This window comes from Lepisosteus platostomus, chromosome 4 (assembly GCF_059453375.1).
Source record: "Lepisosteus platostomus isolate fLepPlt1 chromosome 4, fLepPlt1.hap1, whole genome shotgun sequence".
Classification (NCBI taxonomy): domain Eukaryota; kingdom Metazoa; phylum Chordata; class Actinopteri; order Semionotiformes; family Lepisosteidae; genus Lepisosteus; species Lepisosteus platostomus.
The window spans coordinates 64,873,311-64,897,344 of record NC_142614.1 but is presented as its reverse complement, the minus strand read 5'-3'; the positions used below and the strand labels follow the sequence as shown (position 1 = coordinate 64,897,344).

Genomic DNA, 24,034 nt, shown 5'->3' with positions numbered 1-24,034 from the left:
ACTTTTTAACGTCTGGTTTAATTATTTTCTTTATAATACATTGTAATTTTGTTGCACTTCTCTTTAAGCTTGCATTGTCAAAATGCTATAAATGCTATAAACACCCCTGCACTTGGGGAACTAGCACCCTCCTGCAAATGGAAACTGGTTTAGTTGCTCAGCCAGAGAGGTTTAATGTCAGTTTACGTTTTACAGTTACTGAATGTCACCGTAAGCTGTGAGCTACCATTTTAACTACCTCAGGTTAATTGGAAGGCTTTTACTCTGTGCTAACTGAATGAACTCCAGTGGTATGTATATATTACTGAACACCTCTGTCATTGTCCAGTGAAACTGATGAATAAAGTTCCCTCTTTTATTATATCTCGGTAATAGTATGGTCATCAGAAAGAGGTTTCCTTGATCAAAATACCTCTTAGGCTGTCGGGGTAAAGCAGATAACTTTGCATTGTTTGTCATTGTGGTCTGACAGATGGCGAATGGAAAGCATTCAATTATCTTTGATTAGTTTCCAGCGTCCAGTAAAGGACAGCACTGCAGTAAATTAGTTTTCCTGGCTGTTATTTTCAACATTATTCGTTGAATGTAACGGGCTTAACAATGGTAAGGAAAACAATACATAAGGGTACTTATGTGACCCACAGTTTTACTTTATGCTTCAGTACATTTCAGTAGATGCATCTTTATTAGGGCAAAAAATGTTAGATGGATAAGACTTTATTGATCCCGAAGGGAAATTGATGAATAAATTGATGATTTATTTGCTGTTACATTTGAAAAGACTATGACCTTTGGTAATGTTGCCAGGATTGCAATAAATATCAGCAATTTTATATTTTATCATTTTATATTTTATTTTCTCAGTGTACTGTACATGCCTCACATTGAGAACTATGTAAGTTTTTTTTTGTCTGCCACTGCTTTTTTAGGACCTTCTTCTGTTAGAAGGAGTTTTTGTAAGCCTTGGCATCTTACAAATATTTTTTCGGATTTACTGGAGTATAAAAGTTTCTGCCAAATTCTTGTTTCATGAATCTGTAGGTTTAACACAAAACAAGCTGAATGTGCTCCAGTGTCAAATCGTAACATATTTGTGTTTGTTGTTTCTTGGTCTTATGGCTTGTTCAATCGTGAATCGTTAAATGTTTTTTCTTCCCATTTAAAAATGTAATTTTCAACTTGGTTGTAAACAATACCTTTTCCCAAATACTAAAGACACTCTTCAATACAAGAACATAGATATTGATTTTATGTTTGATTTATGCTTAATTAAGTGTTAAAATTAACACTACAAAATACTGATATTTCTCCTATCAAATTGCTGTTTCAGAGCCCTGGTGTATTCATGTTTTTTTGTAGCTGCATACTTGTGAAGATCTTCCCTATTTTTGCATCCTGTGAAATGTGCTTATGCAGTGACTTTTACTACTGCTTTTCAGGGACCTTTCAGAGGGAATTTCACAATAAACCATGTGAGCTTGTGTTGTTCAGAAGTAGGGTGTGCTGTACATCTGTTGTATATTAAAAAAGGGCAACATAAAATGTCTGCTGCAGCTATATAACTAATGTTTTTCACGTTCATCGATATCTTGAGCATTACTAGTTCTGGTGCCCAAGAGATAAAACAAGCTGTTAAGACTTTTTACAGTATAGAACTCAACCCTCTGTCCAAGGCAATTTGAGATTTTTTCCTTAAAGGTTTTTCAGCTAATGCCAAAAAAATTGAGTGCACACGCTCCCAAAATGTCTTCAGTGAAAAAGTGAACATATAGTACAAAAAGTACGATTCATGGATTAAAAAACGTATGGGGTCGTCTGTTTTTGATTTACAGTTATTTTTATTTGGATATTAACTAGGTAACATTCTTTGTCTCTTGGCAATAAAGATTTTGAAAAAGAGCAGACGGCCAATGTACTGTAGTTAATACTGTTTCTTCAATGTGTTAGTCTCCTAAAGCCTTTCCTTCTGCATTAGCTCTAATAATACTAACACTTTACAATATATATTCACAATTTCAATGTAACAGTTTTAATTGCAGTGGCCATCTGATCTCTTCTTTTCTATTACCAAGTGGTGAAGAATGCTACATTACCTAGTTATTCTGAAGTAACATATAATTTCCTATGGAATTAAAATGAAATGCACTTTAAGTAATATTTTAGTCATGAGCAATTTGTTTCACTTTGTGTTGCTTTACTCATGAATTTCTTAGAGTTCTAAACCACATATTTTAAGCTGTTATGGCTTTAAGTGCACACATGAAAGACAGAATCTTAAGGAAAAATGTGATCTCCTTTATGACGTTGCTCAAACATCTACACTACTGGGATGCACTAATGAGGTCAGCCTATATTCTAAAGAAGGGAGCATTTTATAGGTCATTAAAAATCAGATCCAGTTATGGTGTGTGCATCAGGTTAATGTTGTAGTATTAGGGAATAGAAATGTCAAACAATTATGAGATAAGATAAACCAGAATTTTTGGAATCAACAATTGTTTAAATTCTTTTTAAAATAGTGTATTCTTTGGCTTCTTAGTGCTAGTCAAGGCAAAGTCTAAATGAAGAATGTTCTGTCATTCTCCTAACTTTTTTTTTGTGCCATCGGATTATGCTTATATTATATTGACATCCAGGAACATATCTAAATGAATTTTGTTTTTCTTTCCAGATGGTTACACTGTAATAGTATGAGCAGTTTCAAATTAAAGTGACAAAGCTCTAGTGTGACTGTTTTAGTAATAAAAGTGTTGAGTACTATTCAGATGTAGACTTAATTAACATTTTAATAAAAAAGCATGAATTGATTTCATGAGTTATAAACAAAATCAGCTGTCAACATACTGCACGATAAAGGTGAAGCAGGCTACATAATGGAATGAATATCTTTTGGTCACAGCTATATCTCTACTTGTTGGAATATACGTCCTATCCACACATACAGCAACCTCTTTTGAAATGATCGAGTCATGACTGTACTGTATATCGAGCATGTTCACAAGTTTGGTTCTTGTTTTTAAATTTGTACCTGAAGAGCTGGAGATGTTCGTTTTGCTGCAGTGTGCTTGGAAATAAGAAACAGACTAGCCTGAGTTAGTTCTATAAAACAGCTGAAGACCCTGTTTCTGTCTTATTCTGGTGTTTGGATCCCTCCTGGTTTTAAGAGAATACTGTATTTTAATATATTAAACTAAAATTTAGCCACATCACAAATGACAAAATTGTTTCTTAATGGCAGGTTCCTTTGGATAGAAAAAAGATATATCTTGTAAATTAAAGGCTGTCATAAACTGCTGCTCTCTTCCTAGTGGTCATCTTGGCTAGAATTTGTTTATTTTGTGGTTTTCTGCTACCCTTTAAAATAATGTGATCATGACTCAAAGAAGACTGATACTAAAGGGTCACAATTATAGCTCTCACGATTGATTTATCTGCATGCCTATATTACAGGGGGCTGAAAGTGATCATGATCAATTCAATTGTTAACAAATATGATTTACAGGTTTCATGTATTACTGTGTAAAAAATGTAACTTCATCTTGTATTGTAAGGTTGGGTAACTTTATTTGTCCTTAGTATTTACAATGTAATATTTGATGTAACCATTTTCACATCAAGAAAATGCATACTTTTTAAGTATAGTGTTATACTGTTGTTTTTTTTATCACTCCATTGCTTTTCTAAAAGTATTTTAGAGTTAGTTGTACAGTCCCATTATAGCCTGGAGCACCACCAGACATGTGTCACCCATTAAAGCCTCAGATTTTTCCATGAATATGTAAGTACTGGATGTAATTCAGGCAGCTACAAATGTTTATTTTTTTTACAGTTCATCCTATATTTAGAATTACTTTGCATTTCTAAAAATTTTGTAGCATGTTTTAAATATATTGTAATGAATTTAATGAAGTACCTGTAAAATACAATAAATGTCTTTTGTAGTAATTTATGTGAAAATAGGATATTGAAAATACTAAAGTTTTGCTTACTTAAAATAGCCATGCAAGGCAGTGACCTCTGGTGATTTCACTAAATCATTATAAGGTTGCAGTTTGTGAGTTACAGGACAGTACAGCATTCTTGTATCTGCATCAGGTGTTCTATAGGGCTGCCATCAAGTGTATTTTGGAAGCTTGCATTTAGCCATTTGATTACCTGATCAGTCAAGGAGAGATTTTAAATTCCATTTTAACAGGCTAGTCCTATGATGGAGAAGTGGATCTAAGAAATAATAGGTTTCCTTCCCAGCCAAGACTGCAGAAACGCAACATGATTTGAGAAAACACCTGTGGAAAACATCTTGTGCACATATTTAGCCTTTTAACTATTTTTCATGTGTTAAAATTAGTTTTGAATTCGTGCTCAAGAAAGCAAATGTATTCACTACACTCTTACACAGTGGATAATACTGAGTTATTAAGGGCAGTTGTCAAATTTTTTGTTCAGTAGAAGACTTCAGTTCTTTTTTTACTCACACCAGCATTTGGACTTCTGAAAGGATCACATTGGATATGCTCCTGAAGGACTGGCCTTAACTAAATTCTAAAAAGCCTATGTTTTATTTACATATGAAATAAATACAGTATAAAGCCAAACCTAATGCTATTTTTTCTTTTCTTTCACCTTTACATTGTTTGCATTATGTATTGTTTACTATGAAATTCAGATTCTGAACACTATTGGTGTTGATTCTGCTAGTTTGAGAAATAGCTTGTAAATTGATGTTGTTTTGATATTTTTGATGCAATTACGTTTACCTCAATCGATTTTAAATATTGGACCAATAAAAAATGAATGTATTTAAAATCTGTGTGTTTATTATGCTCGTGTTTGTGTGGTCTTCCTACATGTGTCCCTTTTTTTTTGCACATTTTGAAAACTGATCAGTATGTTTACTGATTTATTTGTAATGGGCCCTATAGTGAAACTATTTAAATTCCATTGCAAGCAACAGGGATTTCAGCACTATATTTTCAAAATGGCAGCCAAAAGGAGACCCAATCCATGCCTAATCTGAATCTAATTTGAATTTGGTTTTACTATTTGTATGCAACATCCTATACTTCTCTACATTACACTACATCTTTCATATATGTTGAATTTTATCAAAATATTTGTGAATTTTGATCATGTCTACAAAAATGACTAGTCTGTTAACTGTATAAATTTATATAAATTAAGAGAAGCAGTGATCCCAGCAATGTATTCTGATTAGGACCACTGCTGACTAGGACCTAGTACTGTATAGCATACTCTTATATATGCATTGATAAGCAATTAATTCATTTTTAACATTACATTAAATAAATTCACATGCTATACTCTACCAATTGGAGGACTTGAGATATTGTTCAATGGGAATAATTAGAATATCCTTTTATTTAAGTTAATGTGGAATGAGGAAATGAAAAGCTGCTACAGCCCTCATTGTCAATGTATAGTCCTTCATGGTTTCACAGGGCCATGCAGGAAATCACTGGAGAGCACAAATGAGAAATTCTGCACAGTCATGTTTAATGTGGCTGCATTTTCACCACAAGCGTTTGAGGCTCTTGTCAAATTCATATGCAATATAGGTGCAGATATTGCAGCACTGACCTGATAGAGCACAGCAAAGCTGTAGTTGTGCAAATGGGTTTTCAAGTTCGAAAGACAAGGCATAGGACACGAAGAGAAATTCGGGAGTGAAGCCAGGCGAAATGAGTTGTTTTTAGCACGTGAGAGAATCCAACAGTCTGGGTCGTGACAGTCTGGGTCAAACACGAGGACACACAAACAAAGCACAAGGGGGATCCAAAGACATGGTTAACAATACAGACGGTAAACAAAGCCAGGGAAGCAAAGTAAGCACTAGAAAAGGATCACCATGGCTTAGGAATGAATCACTAAGACACAGAAGGGAAGTACTGTCAACAAGGTAACGAGGTAAGTGGTAGTTTAATTACACGCTGGTGGGATAGATTGTCTGCCTGATCATGTTGTCATGCGAAATGGGCTTGGCAGATTCATATGAATCCTCACTGCTGGCTGTGGTGTTTCAAATATGTGACATGCCGAGAGCACTTCTCCTCTTAATCAAAATAATTAAATCACCCTTACCTTTGTGTAGATGTAAAATGGTGGCAACTCTGAAGTCTTGCTGTGCCATTACTTGTTCCTTGGCCCAGTTGATTTACGTTATTAAGGTCTGACTTGTCTCATCAGCTTTATTGAAGTCTTATTTGTTGCTGTACAACTTTCTGCAGTACTAATGGGGAAAAATGTTCATAACTAATCATAAACAGATACTGTATACTGTTTAGGGTGGTAGTGTGATTACCATTGTTTACTTTTGTTTAGCAAGTTCTTTTTGCCTCCCACATTTTTTGCACTATTGTGTAGAACATTCAGAGCAGTGATCCTCAATCCCTGTCCTTAAGGTCCCTTTTGATTTCTGTTTTTTGCTGTAGAGAGGTTTTTAGACAAAGAAATATTTTGAAATTTGTTTCAGCTCTTAAATCTCAGTGGGGATTGTAATTTGTATCAATTGTGTACTATATAGTACGTTTCAGAACTGCCCTCATTTAGGTCTTATAGCTCAAGTGTGGTCAACTGGACTAAAACAATTCTACACTATGGGAGTGTCTAGTACTGTAAATAGCAACTCCCACAGGTCTACTCATTTGGTCTTTAATTATCAAGGGTCAGTTACTTTGTGTTAGATGAGTTTACACTGTATCACAGTACATTGCACAATGGTATAGTAGTGGACTTGGTTACTGTATGTGTGTATTTGGTTATTCGTCATGGATCTCTGTACTGAACCTTCACGAATGTCAAGACCCTAATGTATTCTCCAAATTACCTTTTGACACACCTTGTCAGGCTTTTACTTTTAGAAAACAGCGATTAAGCTCTTAGTGTTAATCTGAGTCCAATGAAACAACCAGGCTGTACAAATCCCTGAATCCCTCCACTTTTAATTAGCTAATAGACAAGTAAAAACAGAGACATATGAGGCCTATGCACTTCTTTTTCTAAAGTCAAAAAACCTGTTTTATCTACACATACATTTACATTACCCAACTAACCAAACTGTATGTCATTTAGACCCTGCAATGAGGTTGATCCTCTTTGAATATATCTGAATTAATTACAGTATTTAATAAAAATAGAACAGCCCATAATGTAACCAATTCAATAAATAAGAAGAAAATAGATGTATTAACAATAAAACTATTGTATTTTTAACCCTGCCAAGGTCGAGCAAGTTTCAAGTTTGAAAAGTCAAAATAATGGTATATTTTGTTTTGCTTCCTTTTACTAAGGAAACCTTCTTGTGAAGACACTACTAATTTAAAAGTTTAATACAACTTATGTAAGACATCAGTAAAATGGCAGAGAGAAATCAGAAGTGTCTGAGATCTGTTACGTATTGTTTTTTTTTCTACAATTCTACAATTATACTGAGAACTTTCCTTAAAACTAGTGTTTCAATAATAAAGCCTGAAGAGAATTTAGGCTGTTACTATGGAGAGATACACTGAGACAGGTTATAAGAATAAGCTCAGTGAGGTAAAATGTAAATAGTGAACATTCCAGCACACAACCACTGAAGACAGTAATATAAAAAGGCCTAGAAGAAGTAACTCAATCTAATGAAGGGTGAGGTTTCATTCCTTCATTAACTTGGTATCCTTTCATATCCTTCCTGCCTGGTGGTTCTCCATCCTACGATGCTACAAAAAAGAAAAAAATGTCGACATGAAACAGAAGAATGATAATAACATGTCTGAAAGTTTCGATTCTGCAAATGCTTTTTTTTCCAGAATGGAATGAGTTGGTTAACTTTACGTTGTGAAAATATACTCTATGTTGTAAAACAAACATAAGAAATCAAGGTGCCGGGCTATACAAATAAATATATAATACGAAAGTGGAATGTGAGTTCTGGAAACCTTTTCACTTATTCACCCCTTGACTGTGACACTCTAAATTGAGCCCAGGTTCACCTACGTTCCTTGTGTAATCACTCTAAAACCTGAACAGTCCAGTCAGTACAATTATTTCAGAAGAATTGCACCTGTCCACATAAGGTCCATCAGTGCATGTCACAGCAGAAGGTCTACCAGGACGACACCTGGTAGACACCTACCGACACCAGGTGGACACCTTCAGCCTTCAGACAGCCGAAACGTTGTGTTTTCTCTCTTCTCTTTTCAGCATGGAATAAACCTATTACTTGTTCCTTTGCAGCCTACGCATGCTGACGAAGCTACCCACCTGAACTACTGTATGTGTTTAGCCTCAATCAATGGAAAAATCCCTACATCGAGATGTGCAAAGCTGATACAGACATATCCAAGATGACTCAAAGCTGTAATTGCTGCAAAAGGTGCTTCTACAAAGTATTGACTCAGAGAGGCGATTACTTCTGTAAACCAGATATTTCTGTTTTTCATTTTCCATAAATATGTACTGCTCAATAAAAATATTTGCCCCTTTAAATTGTCACATATGTTGTGTGAATCAAGGGGAAAATCATTTTAATACATTAACAATTCTAATTCTGGTCATAACACAACAATATTGTTTGGGAAGGAGGGCATGAAAACTTTCTCAAGGCACTGTATTTTAGTAATGGAGCTTCAGTTTAAGGACGGTTGTAGTCTACATTCTTAATTCAAATCTCATGCCATTAGTAAAATCTGAATATAATGGTTTCTTCATTACATGAACAGTTGTCCTTGTAGAATTTATTCTGGCAGTAAGTTCTACACCCTTGTAAGAGCAGAGACCCTTCTTACCATATGGGGATAATGGCCAGGCAGGTGAGAATACTGGACAAAGTGAAGACAAATCCAGCAAACCAGTCCAGGGTAGCTTGGTAAATCTTCGTAAAAATAGGTGAGTAGGCCACACCAGCAAGGGTGAATGACAGCTGCAGCACGATCATAATTTTGCCTTTGGAAAAAAGAAGCTACATTAACAGACATTCCTAACGTATTCTCCAAATGCATAGCTTTCAAGTCAATGATCTAACCTGAACATCTTGCTTTGGGTTTTACACTGTCACTTAGTTTTTCCACTGGCTTCATTTTGCAATGCCTTTTTTGATGGCTTCTACATTAAATGAATATATAATATATATAAAATATATTTAGGCAACTTTTTGAGTCAGGGTGCTACTTTTACAGTGCATGCTCCTAAAAATTAATTTAGAAGAATTTCAAAAACCATACTTCAAAACTGTAATGTGAGCTCAGATGTTACTGTGGTATACTAGGAGTCTCATAAACCTTTCTTGTTTTTATGCAACAAAAGATATAACGAGATATAAAATAAGAATTTGTTCATTTGAAATTCTCTATATGTCACAATCGTAAACCCCTCCTCTTAAGGACGCTCCAGTCTTTCCTCATTATTTCTCTATCTCCTGCACCTGCCTCCAGTTCCTGCCCCCATCCTATAAAAGCCAGATGTTCCTGCCAATCTGGGCTCAGCTTTAGAAGATGGACGCCTTCAAGCCCGCCTACCCAAGAGTCCAGGAGCGACTCGACGGCATAGGCTTCACAACAGCATCCTGACCATCTGGGTCCGGAACTGGGAGCGCCTGGCCCCGTAACCCCCTTTTATTTCCCCCGACCCTTTGCCGGATCCCGCTCCGGCTTTTAACTTCGTTCGTCTGTGTCAAAATGGATCACCCGGTTTTGGACATTGGCTTTCCCAGGATATTCTAATGGACAACATTGGTCTTGTTTGCCCTGGACACCCCCCCCTGGGTACCAGCGCACCTTGGACACGCCCCGTTATTCTTCCAGCCCCTATCCTGGTCCTTTTTCCCTGTGTTTTCTCACTCCCTTCCGGATTGTGCTGTCTGCATAGGGTCCTGAAAGACGCTTTGTGACATTATGTAAGTGAAGCTTACAGTGTGTGCTTGACCTAGATTCAAACTGCCATACCAGGCAAACGTTGCAAACACTTCCCAGCTCAAAAATGTTCTAGTCAAACCTGCAAAAATAAAAACCATGGTACTCTTTGACACTTGCTTTGGACGTCCTTTTACTGCTTTAAAATTATAGCACATGTCATGGAACAATACTTACATGTAAAAGAAAAACTCCCTTAAAATTTAGGTCTGTGTTTTCTTTTTATTTACAAAAACATTGCTTTTAGGTGTTTGAGACCAGGTCTTCTTGAATGTATAAAGTACTGTATATACAATGTTGTATATAAAATACAACCGTATTTAGTACTCTTTTTTCTCACTGAAGGAATATGACTGAGGAAAATGGAATGAGCGATCTGTATTTAAGAAAAATGGTCAAAAGAAAAATGGAGTAGAATTTCATCTCACTGTAGTATACTGATGGGAAATTTACACAAATACATTTAATAATGAGGTTGCCTGCTTTCTTGTGTTCTGAAGGGTCACTCAAGGAAACCTCAACAGGGAGTGTGGAAAACAGCTCAACTGGGAGCCTGAGGTCAGATTAGAAGGGTTAAGACAAGGTCACAGAGATATAACATCAGTTTGCTGATACTCTATGCTCAGTCCTGACCACATTCTCCCAGCAGGGTGTGCTGCTGTGATACTGCAATGAGAGAGCACAGTGCACTGAGATGAGGATGGAATAAGGGATATACTGTACCTTTCTTTTGATAAGGCACATTCAGGAACTCAGTTACAAAAACAATATACAGGATTCCATTGTGTAAGATTTCTCTTTACTGAATGGGACAATTGAATTTTTAAGCTCAGATTTCTATGTTTTTTAAACAGTTCAACAGGTTTCACTCATATAAGCATTTAACAACTGAGTGCAGAGAACCTGTACCTACGAGATGTCTCATTGTTTCCTATTAAAAACTATTTTGGAAAACAAATATGATGTGCTTGATTAGACAAAATGGTATTTTGTCTAAAGAAAAAGTGAATTTTATTTTCCATCCCTATTTTTTTTAAAGTATAAAACAACAGAACAATGGATATGGTTTCTCTCTGTACTTTCAATATTTTTAACTTGATATCTAAGCAGTTACAATTCTGTAGTCTTTGTAAAAAAAAAGGTTAGGCATTAAAGGACAGAGGTACTGTATAAAATAAAAACTCTTTGTGCATACCATACTCACATTTGATATGTGACTTATTCAGTTCAAAATGGCTGACTACAGGAACTAATGTTATTCTCTTCCCACCAACAATATTGTGAAATTCCAGTTATACTCATAGTATTAAGAACTTTCCTGATTTGATGCAAATGCAATAAATAAGAACTTTTTATTGCTCCTTTGTATTTACTGCTCCAATTGTTTGTGTTTAAACAAAAAATATTACTAGTACACAAAGTATAACACTAATTATAGTGTTTATATTAATGTGCACATCATCTAAAGGTAAATTAGATGTTACTTTTTAAACTTAACATTGAGATTATACGTTTTAAAATTCTCTTCCCTTGAAAATAAAATTAATGCTTAAAAAACCTGTATCAGCGTCAGGAACTTGATTAAAAAATGAATCAAGCAAATTTTAGGAAGGCAAACTAACCTCATTTCAAATTCAGACCATCTACAAATTAAACAGCTACCTCATTGAATTTTGTATACTTATTTCCAAATAGTAATATGGTATTATTACATTTTAAGCTTAGGTATTCCTTCCAGGAAAATTAATCATATGAAGTCTGAGGCTCTGCTTGTCTGAAGGGGCAAAGACAATATCTGGCCATTTTAAAAACCATATACAGTCTCACTGGCCTAACTCTTTCGGTTTTTGCTTTCAGGAAGCATAAAATAGAATCAGCATGCCAAAGCCAAAACTAAGGCACTCCCTGGAGGGGAAGAACACACATCCAGTTTCTCTCCTCCTGGGGACTATCCTTTTTTGCAGCTGAAAAACAGGTCAGATGCTTCAATTGCATAATTAAGCTTACCGGAAAAGACTGAAGGAGAGAAAACTACGTGCAGGGAATTGTGCTCCAGCCCATGACAGAATTTTTAACATACCTGAGTTCTGGGTAGTGCAGTAAGCAAATGAACTCACTTCTTTGTACTGAATTCTAAGAAGCAGACTACAGTAAGTTGAGAGAACTAAAGTATGGGAAGGAGTTGGAGACCAGCCCAAAAAAGAGGAGTGCACAAGCGGAAAAACAACATTTTTACCATCCGAGCAATGTGCCAAGATGCTTTGACCTGATTAAAAGAAATGCTAAATATTATTGATCAGTGTCTTCGAAGATATGGAATAATGGCACACTAAAGCCCACATGTTTTAAAGGGTGTTATATCACAATTTCTTATGCTGATCAATTCTCACTGTTTATTGAAAGACTAGTCAATTTTGAAATGCTAGCATTATGAGCTAGGGTTTATGGCAGCTCAGTATTAGAGTTCCATAAAATCAACAAGCTCTCGATTGTTTAAAATTCAATGTTTTCTGAAGTTTTTTTTTTAAAACAAGATAGTGCGGTGTACCATGCATTACATAGTAGCACCAAATCCAGCTGAATGTCTGTGGGAATATGTAAAAAAACAACTGCAAGGAACCATAAGGGTTATATTAAATGAGATTAACAGTACAAATGAAACCCATAAAGGAATATGAGTACCAACCTATGGACAGATCATTCCCAGCATGCTCGACCTCATCTGTCACAGATTCAAGTCTTAAAAATATTTTCATAAGAATTGTGAAATTTAGTGCGACAGATTAAAATAAACCCAATAAAAGTACTGTTTAGAAAAAAATATGCTTTATAGATAGAAAGCTATAAAAGCTCCTCTTATGCTTAAGGTACCTGAATGCAATTTTTTTTTAATTTGTCTTCACAGAATGGTTGCATGATTATGCATTTCCTGAGCACATTATCAGTGTGTGACTCCTTGCTCTTTAGGAATCTGGCTATGTAACTAATGATTAAAAGAAATTTTAAAAAAATAATGACATGATTGTTGTGCAGGTGCAGTCTTTATATGCACCGGACTTGATGTCTGCACCTGTATGCATATCATTGAAGTGTTTTTTTATATTTTGGAATCTGTGATTTTGTTAATGTTAATGTAAATAGCACCTGACGACAATACATTTCTTCACTGATTTTAAATAGCGATTGTTCTAAGACTTGCTCTGTTTGAACAGGTGTTACTGCCTGTACTCACTCTTAATGAAATCAGTGTAGTTCAGATTGTTGCTTTTCTTATGGTATTCAAGAAAGAGGAGCCTGTAAGGGGAATCATTTACAGAAATTTAACGCATTGTGTTTATTTAAACCATATAATACTACTTTTCTATGAAGTTCCAGTAACACTTGATTTGAATGCTCCTGCATAATGGATCTTTTTTAGTACAGCGCTCGGTATGATGTGATGTTAATACAAACACATTATGTTATTTGTGCATCCCCCCATAAAGCATTGTGTATCTCATTATGACATCTTGTTTAGCAGTTATGTAGAAATTATGAAGCCTTTATGCAGCAGCATTCAAATAAAATGTTACTGAAGTTCCTGACTCATAATAATAATAATACTGCCTGTCTTTCACAATTTTGGATTTTTTTTCCAAGTTTGCCAATGGATGACATCAAAGGGAAAGCCCCAGTACTAAAAGAGCCATTATCCTGGAAGAGCAGGAATGATAGAATAGAACAGAACTACAGTCTTTCCCAGGCACAGCTCAACAATGACCCACATTTATTACTGACACTTCTCCAGATATAGCTGACTAGGAAGTAAAAGACATCAAGTTTATTAACCCTTGGAATTTCAAACCATTTTACAGTCTAACATGGTTTAATCACAAAACAAGGAAACAAACAAACCAAGAAATCACTTTCCATAAAGAAAGAAATATTTTATAAAACTGATGAAGAGCATAAAGGCAAATGCAACATTTTTTTAAATGTTCTGCCTATGGAACCCAGTCAAACTACATTACGTGCATCATACAACTAATTTTATGTGGATTTCATATAAATACAGTATGTGTTATTTTCTAAAGCTTTTAGAATATTGACAATTAAACAATTTCAAAGGTCTAGAAAGAATGGTTTGAATTAGTATCAAATTTTGATTTTTGTGCTTCCCCAGTGCTTTAATATGGCATGCAAACAACAGATGCAGTAATCTATTAAGCTTCCTCACTGTAATTCTGTTTGTCAATACAGTCTGAAGGTATTATGCACAGGGGTTAAATCATCATTCATGCACTAACAAAAACCTTTTTAGTTATAACTTCTTAGGACAATTTCAGATTTAGGGTCTGTATCTCAAGCCTTCTGTCGTTAGTATCTGACTACTGTATATCCACTTTCCATGTGGTGCCCAAATCCTAGTGAAGGAGTCTTACCATATGAGGATCCTGGGACTTGCTTTGACAGCAATGAGCGGATGGTGGGCATTGGAATCAAAGCAAACAGATTCAAAGCACGAGCTGTAATAAATAAAAAGAACACAGACTGTAAATGCTAGAGGAGTTCCCTTGCCATGCTGTAGAATGCATTGAACCAAATACTTCGTTCAATTAACCTTTCTTTCTGATCATTCCAAAGAATTCACCTGTGCGCCCTCACAATTTTAAAACATTGTTCACCAAATGTTTCTGAAATACATATTAAACATATTTATAAATAGTAAGAAATCCTAAGTCAACTTAAAAATAATCGATTACTGTCTAAATAGAATAAATCACCAAACCTACAATGTAATCTGTTTAATTTCAGAGCTAACGGGAGGTTGGCTAGCAAAAAACACAGAAAATAAAGAGCAGAAACATGCTGTTTATATTAGAATCACTGGCCAATCAGTAGCAGCTGCAGAGAAATAAACTGGAAGACGTGTTAAAGTGCATTGCAAATCGAAGAAAAACGTGAAAAAAAAGATAAATGAAAAGCCAGGCAGGGAAAAATGCAAGTGCATTCAGTTAATGGCACCAACGTGGCACAGTGCTTTGCATTGCTGTTTCACAGTGCTGGGGGTTTAATTCTGGACCTGGGGTGCTATATGTGTGGAGTTTGCATGTTTTGCTCATGTTTGCTAAGGTTTTGGTTGGGAGCTCTAGTTTCCTCCCACAGTCATGCTGGAAGGTTAATGCTAATGCTAAGCACTGTGTTGCCATGCTGCTCAGAGCTAGTAAAATAAAGCCAACATTAACAGATGTTAAAGCATAACGAATGGTTCTGAGTACTGAAATGAGACACAAAGCTATACTGTATCTACATAATTTCCTTGTTGTCTTTTAGGATTCTACTTAAAAGATGCTTTTTTTGAAAGTCTAGACATTGGGAGAATTTTAATAGCAGATTTTCAAAAACTCAGAAACCACAGAAAAGCAAACATCAATTCAAACACATTTTGTCATAAGAGCTGAAGACCACTAATTATGCAACACTGAACAGAATACATGCCTTTTCCCATACCTTTTCCCATTTTTAAACAAATACAACGGAGTCTGAAAAAATAAGAAAGTTCTCATCTGAAGCTGGGAAGGATTACAACAGATAAAGCCAATTTCACCCAGCCATTTAAAATCGCAACCATTACTGACTTTCACTAAATATATCTCTTGCACACACCTCTTCTTGCATTTTTGTTAAATTTGTTCTATACTTGGACCATGCTTCAATCAACAAAAAAATAAAACAAATAATTATATCATATTCATATTCAGGACTGTGCTCCTTACAATTAATTAAACAAAAATGTTCAAACTAAATGAACAACAGAACACCCTAAGACAGAAGAAAAGAAACTCATTTGTGTCCTTTACAAAATATATATCTTCTTTGCTATGGATTTGCAGATTTGCTTGAAGATTTTTGGACCAAATTCTCATAATCCGCCTGCTGTTTTGTCTTTTTATGTTCCACATTGCACCTGCTGTATTTCCCATTACTACAATCAGTAAAACAGAGATCTGATACATGGTTATGGGAGCTTGCGCATCCCTGAGTATAAATCACATTTTTTATCTCCTCAATGTGATTTATCCTCTTCCCGACAGAATCACACTACAGAGAAGTACATACTGTACATCGGGTTAACACATTAAATGATCTTACCTATATAGAACAGGAATGTTTTTGTCACAAATGCCATGACCAGTATACCAGTGGCAAACGACACCATCCCTATGATTATAATGGTGGTATCGCTTAAGCACCTCGAGAAAAGCAGGACTCCCAGAAAACTGGTGATGAAAACAGCAGAGTAGGCAGCATTCCCATAACCAACCTGTGTGGCATCCCAGTTTAAGGGCTCCTTGAGGACAAAGGAGTTCAAAATATCTGTGATGCCCCAGGAGCACATATCGTACAATATTCCGGCAGTGAACAGAAGTCCAATGTTAATCTTATCAAAAGAGTTTTGGTTCAACACTTCAGTGACTTCTGTCTCACAACTGCTTTCTTCACCATGTCTGCTAGGAAGGCTGTGATTGATGGACGTTTGCTCAGCAGTCAAAGGTGACTGTCTCCTCTCAACAGATGGGACTTTTAACACAAAAAAACTGTAGATGAAGCTAAATAAGTAAAGGGAAACACTCAGCTCAAACAACAAAGCCCCCTTCTTTTGTGCAAAGGCCAAATTTTGGAAGAGGTGGCCAGAGGCCATGCTGCCAAAAAGCCCAGAAATTCCATAAGCCATTTCAATTCTTCCAAAGTACACAGACCTTTTTGCTTCAGTGGACTGTGCTGCTGCAAGAGCCATGAGTCCACCCCAGTATGCAGAAAAGCCTCCACACAAGTTATAAACAACAGCTGCCCCAAACATCACTTCGATGGGCAGCTCAAGCAGGACAATGAGGAGAGAGAGAGCTCTGGAGATCACATATCCCAGCAAAGACACGCAGATGGGAATCTTTTGGCTCCATTTATCACCAAGCCCAGACAGAAAAAGAGCTGGGAGAAAAGGTGTAAATCCCGTAATAATGTTGTAGATCATGTAGAAATTGGTTACTGCCCTTTGCTGATCGTCATCGGGGTTTTTATAATGTGCGGCAAACAGAGAGGTACTGCTGTTCGACACGTTGTAATGTTCTTTCACTACCATCAGTAAACCGGTGTCGAAGAACGAACTGGCAACCTGAGCAGCGATAATAACGGGCTCAAGGAATTCACGGATAATGGACCACTGCATTTTTTTTACTTTAATTTACGAACTGTGAAAGGGGTTTTAAAATCCAATACCACAAACGCAGACTATTTTAAAGAATGAAAGCATGCTTTCACAGAAAACGTTACACAAAAAATGCCACAGGCTGCATCATGCAAAAAATGTACTGTAACCACATTATTTCTCTGTGCCGATATAAAAGTATACTTCACAAAAACAACGTTTGCCGCTTTAAGAAAGGAACTTTTCCCCTACGGACTAGTAATCAAGAATTATCAGGAGGTAGTTTTTTAAACTATTACTGTACGTTCTCCGTTGTTATTCGGTGCTCCTTTGTCTTCAGAGTAGAGAATCACAAATTCCAAAGTTTAACAGTTCAAAATCCAGGAAACATGAAAACAACTTTAAAACTCAGCAAAAAAAAAAATACAGGAAATACGAAGGCAGTTTTAAAAGAAACCAGATGTTTTTGTACTCCATCTTTTTTTTAATCATGACTTATACTGTACCTCTTACCTGCTAATGTCTTTGGTACTGTGCTGTACTTAAATCTATTGTAAGGGTTAGTTCAATTTTTAACTTCTTTGAAGTTTCAGAAAAAAAATGTAATAATACTTGAAATCTAAAACGCATGGCCTATGGATTTATGGTCTTATAATCTGTATTTAATTTAAGTGTATACATGTGTTATACACTTGTGTTTTACTTATGGCTGTGTTAAATAGCTACAGTAGTTTACCCTTCTGTCTTTGGACTTAATAAACCTTCCTGTCACCAGCCATTCATATTTCTAAACTATCTTCTCTCTGGCCACATTCTGTTACCTCCTCGAAAACCATCTATTCACACTACCTGTGCAGTACATCCCGAGATCTTTTTCTCTGCCTTCCACCTGTACAGTAAACTGCAAGGTGGGACCCTGGTAGGGAAATGCTAGGATATTTTATTAGAAAACTATAATATCAGGAGTTTCAAGTGTACATTACTATGAACCTTCACCTTATTATTCACATTTCATCTGCCACTGGTTTTTGCTTCACGTCCTGGGCTGTATTAGGTCTATGTTATATCCTACACTTTCATCAAACCATTCTACTTAGCATTACAGAACATCACCAGTGAATGGCAGTGAATGATACAGTATGGCTTGTGGTTACCTTAAGGATTTGTTGGATGAGTATAGTCCAACACTTAATCTGAGATGATTCAGGTCCTCTTACTCTACCCCAGGGAGAATAACTGGGAGATTTTCCCCAGCTCCGTAAGAAAATCTACATTTACAGACATTTTTTTAAATGTTCTTAAAAACCAGTCATTGTACTACAGCTTTTAATGCATAGCTTTATTTTGCTATTGGTTTTATTTGGTCAGTTTACAGTGTTTGTTGTTATACTTCTGCTATGTTTTTTATGTGTACAGCATACTACTGCTATTGCTACCACAATTAAGGCCACCTGTCTGTGCGATTGGGGGGGGGCAAACAATTATTGGCACCACGATGGTGGTCACATCTTACTTCAGAAAGGAAGAATCAAAGGAAAGCAGGAAAATAGGTAAAGCATGACTGGGTCCTAGAACAAGAAACTATTACGAAACACCACATGCAAATAACCTAGCCTCAGTTCTACATCAATATTAAGCACATATATAACTCTGTTTACAATTTAAATATAGTGCAGATCTGGTTTGTTGATTGAGAGTTATTGATCTCTGCAATAAGAAAACATTACATTCAATTGATCAAAAAGAGACTAGGTGTTCATTGTTTGGTCAATTTGTAGAATTAATTAGGAAACTGAAGGTGGCCTGTGTGTGACAGACGTTGCCTTGAGAACGAGAATACTGTTCAGCAATCAACTGACTAGTCCAGAGAAACCAGGAAACTCGTTCTGTTTCCTGGGACAGACCCCTACTTCAGCCCAAACCATCAGCACAATTGTTTTCAGACACTGTAGCAATGGCAGCCACATGAGAAGCTCCAGGAAGAAATAATCCATACTGTCTGTTTTCTTGAAAATGACCTTAGAGATTACATACTGTATCATTTATGGGCACCCATGCTGACAGCTGGAGAACATTTAAGCTAGCAGCAGAATTTTTTTTTTTTAATTTACTAGACAATACCATTTTGCCCTTAATAAACCTGATGGAGGACAATGTGTAGAGACATTAAGGTGAGAATTATGCTATTTCATTGTTCATGCCAACCATTGGGGTGGTGGCAGTGTCATAACAGAGAGGAATCTCCTTAAAGACAAATACATCTTTGGTGCAGATTGGGGCAACCTCATTGCTCAGCCATCCTTTGATGAAGTCCCTAAGAAAACTGGTTGTCAGATTCCTGAAAACTAAAAGACTCAATTTTACATCATTTTCCATAATCCTAAACCACACTTAAACGCTAGGATTAGAAAAAATGCCAAGTCCTTGTTATTCCCAAATTCTTTGCCTGACCTGAATCTAACAGGAACATCCATGGGACCAACATACTAATACCATCTGTCAGGAAACCAACTGGTAGAATAGGAGGATCCAGAATGCAGAGTAGCACAGGGACAATCCAAAATACGAAATCCAGTGGCTAGGTCAAGTAGGGAGGCAATGAGTCTAGTAACGAGAGAAACGCAAAAGACAAACCAAAAATGAAATTGAATAGGCGTGGTCAAAAGGCAGGAGCAAAGATTTGGTACCAGAACAGTCAAAAAAAAGCTCAGGCACGCACGCACGCGAGAATTCTACTGGAGGCTTCTCAATAGTGAGCATGGGTTGGTGTGTGAGGGAACTTTAAATACTTAAAGAAATACAAAGCAAATATATTATGACCCCTTAGATTGACCCATTATTCTTGGAACTCATTTGGTAGAAGGAAGGCAAAATAATGTCTTTAGCAGACAGTATTGTTGTGCTTTGTTAGCATTAACTTTGTTAACATCACATGTGCACAATAGCAGTCAGAAAAATAAGCAGCCTGAAATGGATTCTATAATTAAAGATGAGGAATAAAGACACCGGCCAAATTCAATCAGTCTCTTCTCTCTGCAGTCAGTCTCCAATCCATTGTCTCCAATCCTTTTGCACCCCTATTCCACCCCATCTTCACCTTTCTAGTAACCACCTGGTCACTCCTCACTCTGTATCGGGGTCCTACAGCCAGGAGGTTGACCATCAGTCAAGTAGGTCAAGCCAAATTTACTAAAAGACTCAACAAACCTTTTCGATACGCATGTTATTCCCAGTGAACATTAAATAATTACAAATGAGAACATTTCGTGGCCATTTGGAAATGTTCTCATTCGATAGGATTTTAAAGAATCCAGAGTATCAGCTTCAACCACATGCCTGGGCAGTTTGTTTTCCATACTCCCACAAACCTTTGTTTAAAATGTACCAACTGATTTCAATTTTAAAAAAGTACTCTCCATGGGTGTGTCCACTTGTGTCCTGTGGTTTGTGTTTCATTGTTGATTATTACAACCTTTACTCCTTTCAAGATTTACACATTGTGAATTAGGTCTTATCAGAGTCTTTTCTGTTTAAGACTAAAAACAGTCAGTTCTTTAATTCTGTTAGCGTAGGACATTTCTTTAAGCCCCAGAATGCATCTTGTTGCTCTTCTCTTATAAAAATTCCAGATTTATTGATAAGGTTGATCAATCTTCAAACTCACTGTGTACCATTTTATATGTATATTTTTTCCTATGGTACCTGTATGCTACTGTCTGCATAATGATTGCAGTTCTCACATGGTTATCTCACCTCACTCTATCTTGTCTACATCAATACAAGCCAATTCATGCCATTTGCTGTCTATTTTGTATAGATCTTGGCATTTTACTCTGTTCATAGCAATCATAATACAACTGAATCAAACTAAAGGGTCGGTAAAGTTGTGCAAATGTCCGCAACACAGGTTTATAATACAGTAACAAGAACAGATTAACTCAATTCTGGAAAACAAAAAAATAAAAACAACTTTTTGGAGTTTTTTTTTTCAGGTGTATGGGGATGTACTGTAAGAGACAAAGGCAGGGAGGTCAAAAAGAGCTGTGACAAAGGGGAAGTGGGAGTTGAAAAAGGTAGTGTAAAAGAGGCAAAATTAATGATTAATACGTGGAGACAGAGGATAGGGGGCCCGGGGAGAAAGAGAAAGGATTTTTTTATTTTTCATATAATTTTGTATAATATAGTAAAACAGTAAAGAAATCTTACCTATATAGAACAGATACGTCTTTGTCACAAAGGACATGACGTAAATTCCACTGGCAAATGACAACATCCCGATGATGATCATGGTGGTGTCCCTCAAACACCTGGAGAAAACCCAGACTCCCAGAAAGCTGGTGATGAAGATGACAAAGCCGGCGGCATTCCCATACCCCACCTCTTTCGCACCCCAATCCAAAGGCGCCTTCATTACAAACGAGATCAAAATTTCCATTGCACTGCCAACCGACACATCGTACAGGAGGGCACTGACAAACAGCAGCACAATGTTAGTCTTGCCATAGGCACATAGACTGCACAGGCCTGTACTTTCCAATGGTCCACTCGGCTCTTCTTCGGTCTTGTTCCTGTCTGCAAGAGAGCCGAGCTGTGCGGTAACTTTTAGAACGAATGCAATGTATATGATGCAAAACAAATAGAGGAACACACTTGCTCCCACCAGAACTGCTTGTGAAAAAGACAGGATGTGTCCTGAGCACAAGCTGCCTACGAATCCTGCTATTCCATAAACCAGCTCGATTCTGATCAGTTGGAGGGATCGCCGTTCTTCGCTTGAGCGTGAGGATGCAAGTGCCATGACGCCAGCCCAGTAAGATGAAAAACCACCGCACAGTCCATATAGCACTGCTCCCCCAAACATCACCTCAATGGGTAACTCAACCAGGACAACGAGGAGCAGGAGGGCTCTGGAGAGAAAATAACCCACTAAAGGCACGCCGATGGGTATCTTCCTACACCTCTTGTCTCCAAGCCTTGCCAGGAAAAAAGCTGGTAGGAAAGGAACAAAGCTCGATATCATGCTGTAGATCATGTAAAAATTAGATATTGCTTTTTGCAAATCGTCCCCGGGGTTTGTGGAGTTTATTGACGTTTTTCGGTTATAGCTTTCCTTCACCACAATTTGCAAGCCAGTGTCATAAAATGCACTTCCAAGCTGAGCTGCGAGCACAACAGGTTCAATGTATGTCCTAAACAACGCCGCACATTCCATTTTTAACCAGTCAGCCTTGCAGAAGTTCAGTTCAGCTGACAAACAATGTTTGAAATTAGAAATTTCTACTTATAAATTAGAAAAAGTTAAAACTGTTAAAGAATACACTCACTGTAAGCAGTCAATCAAGAACCGGACTGAGCCAGAAACAGGTTCTTTCAGTGCAGCTGCGAGCTACTTTTTTTGGTAGTGACCTATTTTAAAACTACTTTCCATTTCTTTCCGTAAATATTTTCACATGGCTTTTTTACCCTTTATAATGGACGACACCCGCCCACATAATGATTAAAAAAACAGTACCCAATCCAGTAGCTCTACTTTCTTCTACAACACAACATGAAGCTGGTGATGTCGTGATCAAGATTTCGTATTCGTCCTCGGACCAGAGCTCAGACACACTTCCTGGTCCCCATCAGAAGAAGCTTGTTATTAGCGTGGTCTTAAAGATGTCACGGATCGAAACTGAAGCCTGTTGTTTTTTTTTAGTCCGGCAGCAGCTATCGGTTTCTTAATCTAACACTTCTCCTTTTTTTGTTTTGAAAAGGGGATGCGAATAGATGCATGGCATTTTCTTCTGGTTCATCTGATGAAATGCGAATTACTGGCAGAGCTACATATTTACAGTGAAATGGAATGGGGAAGTTTATTTAACCTTTTTGCTTTAATCCCCATGTCCTCGTCTGACCCTGTATAAAATAAATCATGTATAAATGATACGGGCATACACAGGACTGTAAATTTTGCTTAACGATACACTGCTATCACACTAAAGAGTGTAGCGTTGCACGTGCATTTCAATTGATTACATGAAATATTAAGAAACCTAAAATATAGGATAACATCTATTAGTGACCCGATATAAACCAAAAGGATTCCCGACCGCAGCATTGCCCTAATAACCAGAACTTCTAATTTTAGACTGAATTCAGTTTCAGCAGGTTGAATCTGTTGAACAGGAGACGGAAGCCAAGTGAATGTGGGTCTCTGTAAACATGTACTGTAGCAGTTGTCATTGATTGATGTTCTGCAACAGTAAAACGAGACTTACTTTTACTGCAGAAGGGTGGTAGTCATTTAATAACGTTTTCATAATGATCCTAATGAGTACCGTGTTATTGTAAAAACTTAATCCTTTAGACCCGTGCCTTAAAAATCCAAAATACTTTATTCATACCCGGGGGCAATTTAAAGAAACACACTTAGCAGAGGATGGTTTCGATCCATCGACCTCTGGGTTATGGGCCCAGCACGCTTCCGCTGCGCCACTCTGCTGCTGGCTGGAAGGATTTCTATGAGTGCTTGTGTAATTAAGAAGTACTGTAATCATGTTTTCTCAATTCCGGGTTCCTCGACTGGAGACAGACAGGATTCAATTGTTGCTGTATTGTTCCATTTTCATTATTGTAGAATGTAAATTGGGTTGTTTTGTGACCCAACTTGATGGCGACAGATATTGTGACTGCTAGTTCCCCCTAGGAAGGGACTGAGTCCTTTTGGGATTGTACCTGACGGTCTGGCAGTTTATCTCTCCGTTTGCTGCAACCTCTTGCAAGACGTAGATTGTTACCCCCTCTTGTGGGCATAGTGACTAACTACTTATTTTTCCGAGTCAGAATTCAATCTCCTCCTGGAGACTTAGTAGCTTGTTTTGTACTCCTACAGCCCTCTGGTTAAATAAGTGCCTCCTCTTCTCCGTTTTAAATACACTTCAACCTAATTCATCCTGAA

The 24,034-nt window shown here is 36.9% G+C and overlaps 1 protein-coding gene across 2 annotated transcripts; it reads right to left on the bottom strand.

The window, feature by feature from the left end:
- Positions 1-6,931: 6,931 nt before the first annotated feature.
- slc46a2 (solute carrier family 46 member 2) lies at positions 6,932-22,929 on the bottom strand. Of its 2 annotated transcripts, none has more exons than XM_088630249.1 (4): positions 21,301-22,929; positions 14,330-14,413; positions 8,787-8,943; positions 6,932-7,718 (listed from the first exon to the last, which is right to left on the bottom strand). In XM_088630249.1, exons 1-4 carry the CDS (start codon positions 22,304-22,306, stop codon positions 7,664-7,666), a joined length of 1,302 nt encoding a protein of 433 aa, XP_088486375.1. In that variant the 5' UTR covers positions 22,307-22,929; the 3' UTR covers positions 6,932-7,663. The 2 variants fall into 2 exon arrangements, with proteins under 2 accessions (XP_088486375.1, XP_088486374.1); XM_088630248.1 differs by lacking the exon at positions 21,301-22,929 and adding an exon at positions 16,041-17,388.
- Positions 22,930-24,034: the final 1,105 nt, after the last annotated feature.

Excerpts from the sequence above, each read along its gene's own strand:
- slc46a2 (XM_088630248.1), bottom strand. The coding sequence starts at position 17,115 with ATGCAGTGGTCCATTATCCGTGAATTCCTTGAGCCCGTTATTATCGCT. Across the intron at positions 14,414-16,040 it reads AACATTCCTGTTCTATATAG|CTCGTGCTTTGAATCTGTTT; the intron begins GTAAGATCATTT and ends TATTTATTACAG. Across the intron at positions 8,944-14,329 it reads AGTCCCAGGATCCTCATATG|GCAAAATTATGATCGTGCTG; the intron begins GTAAGACTCCTT and ends TTTTTTCCAAAG.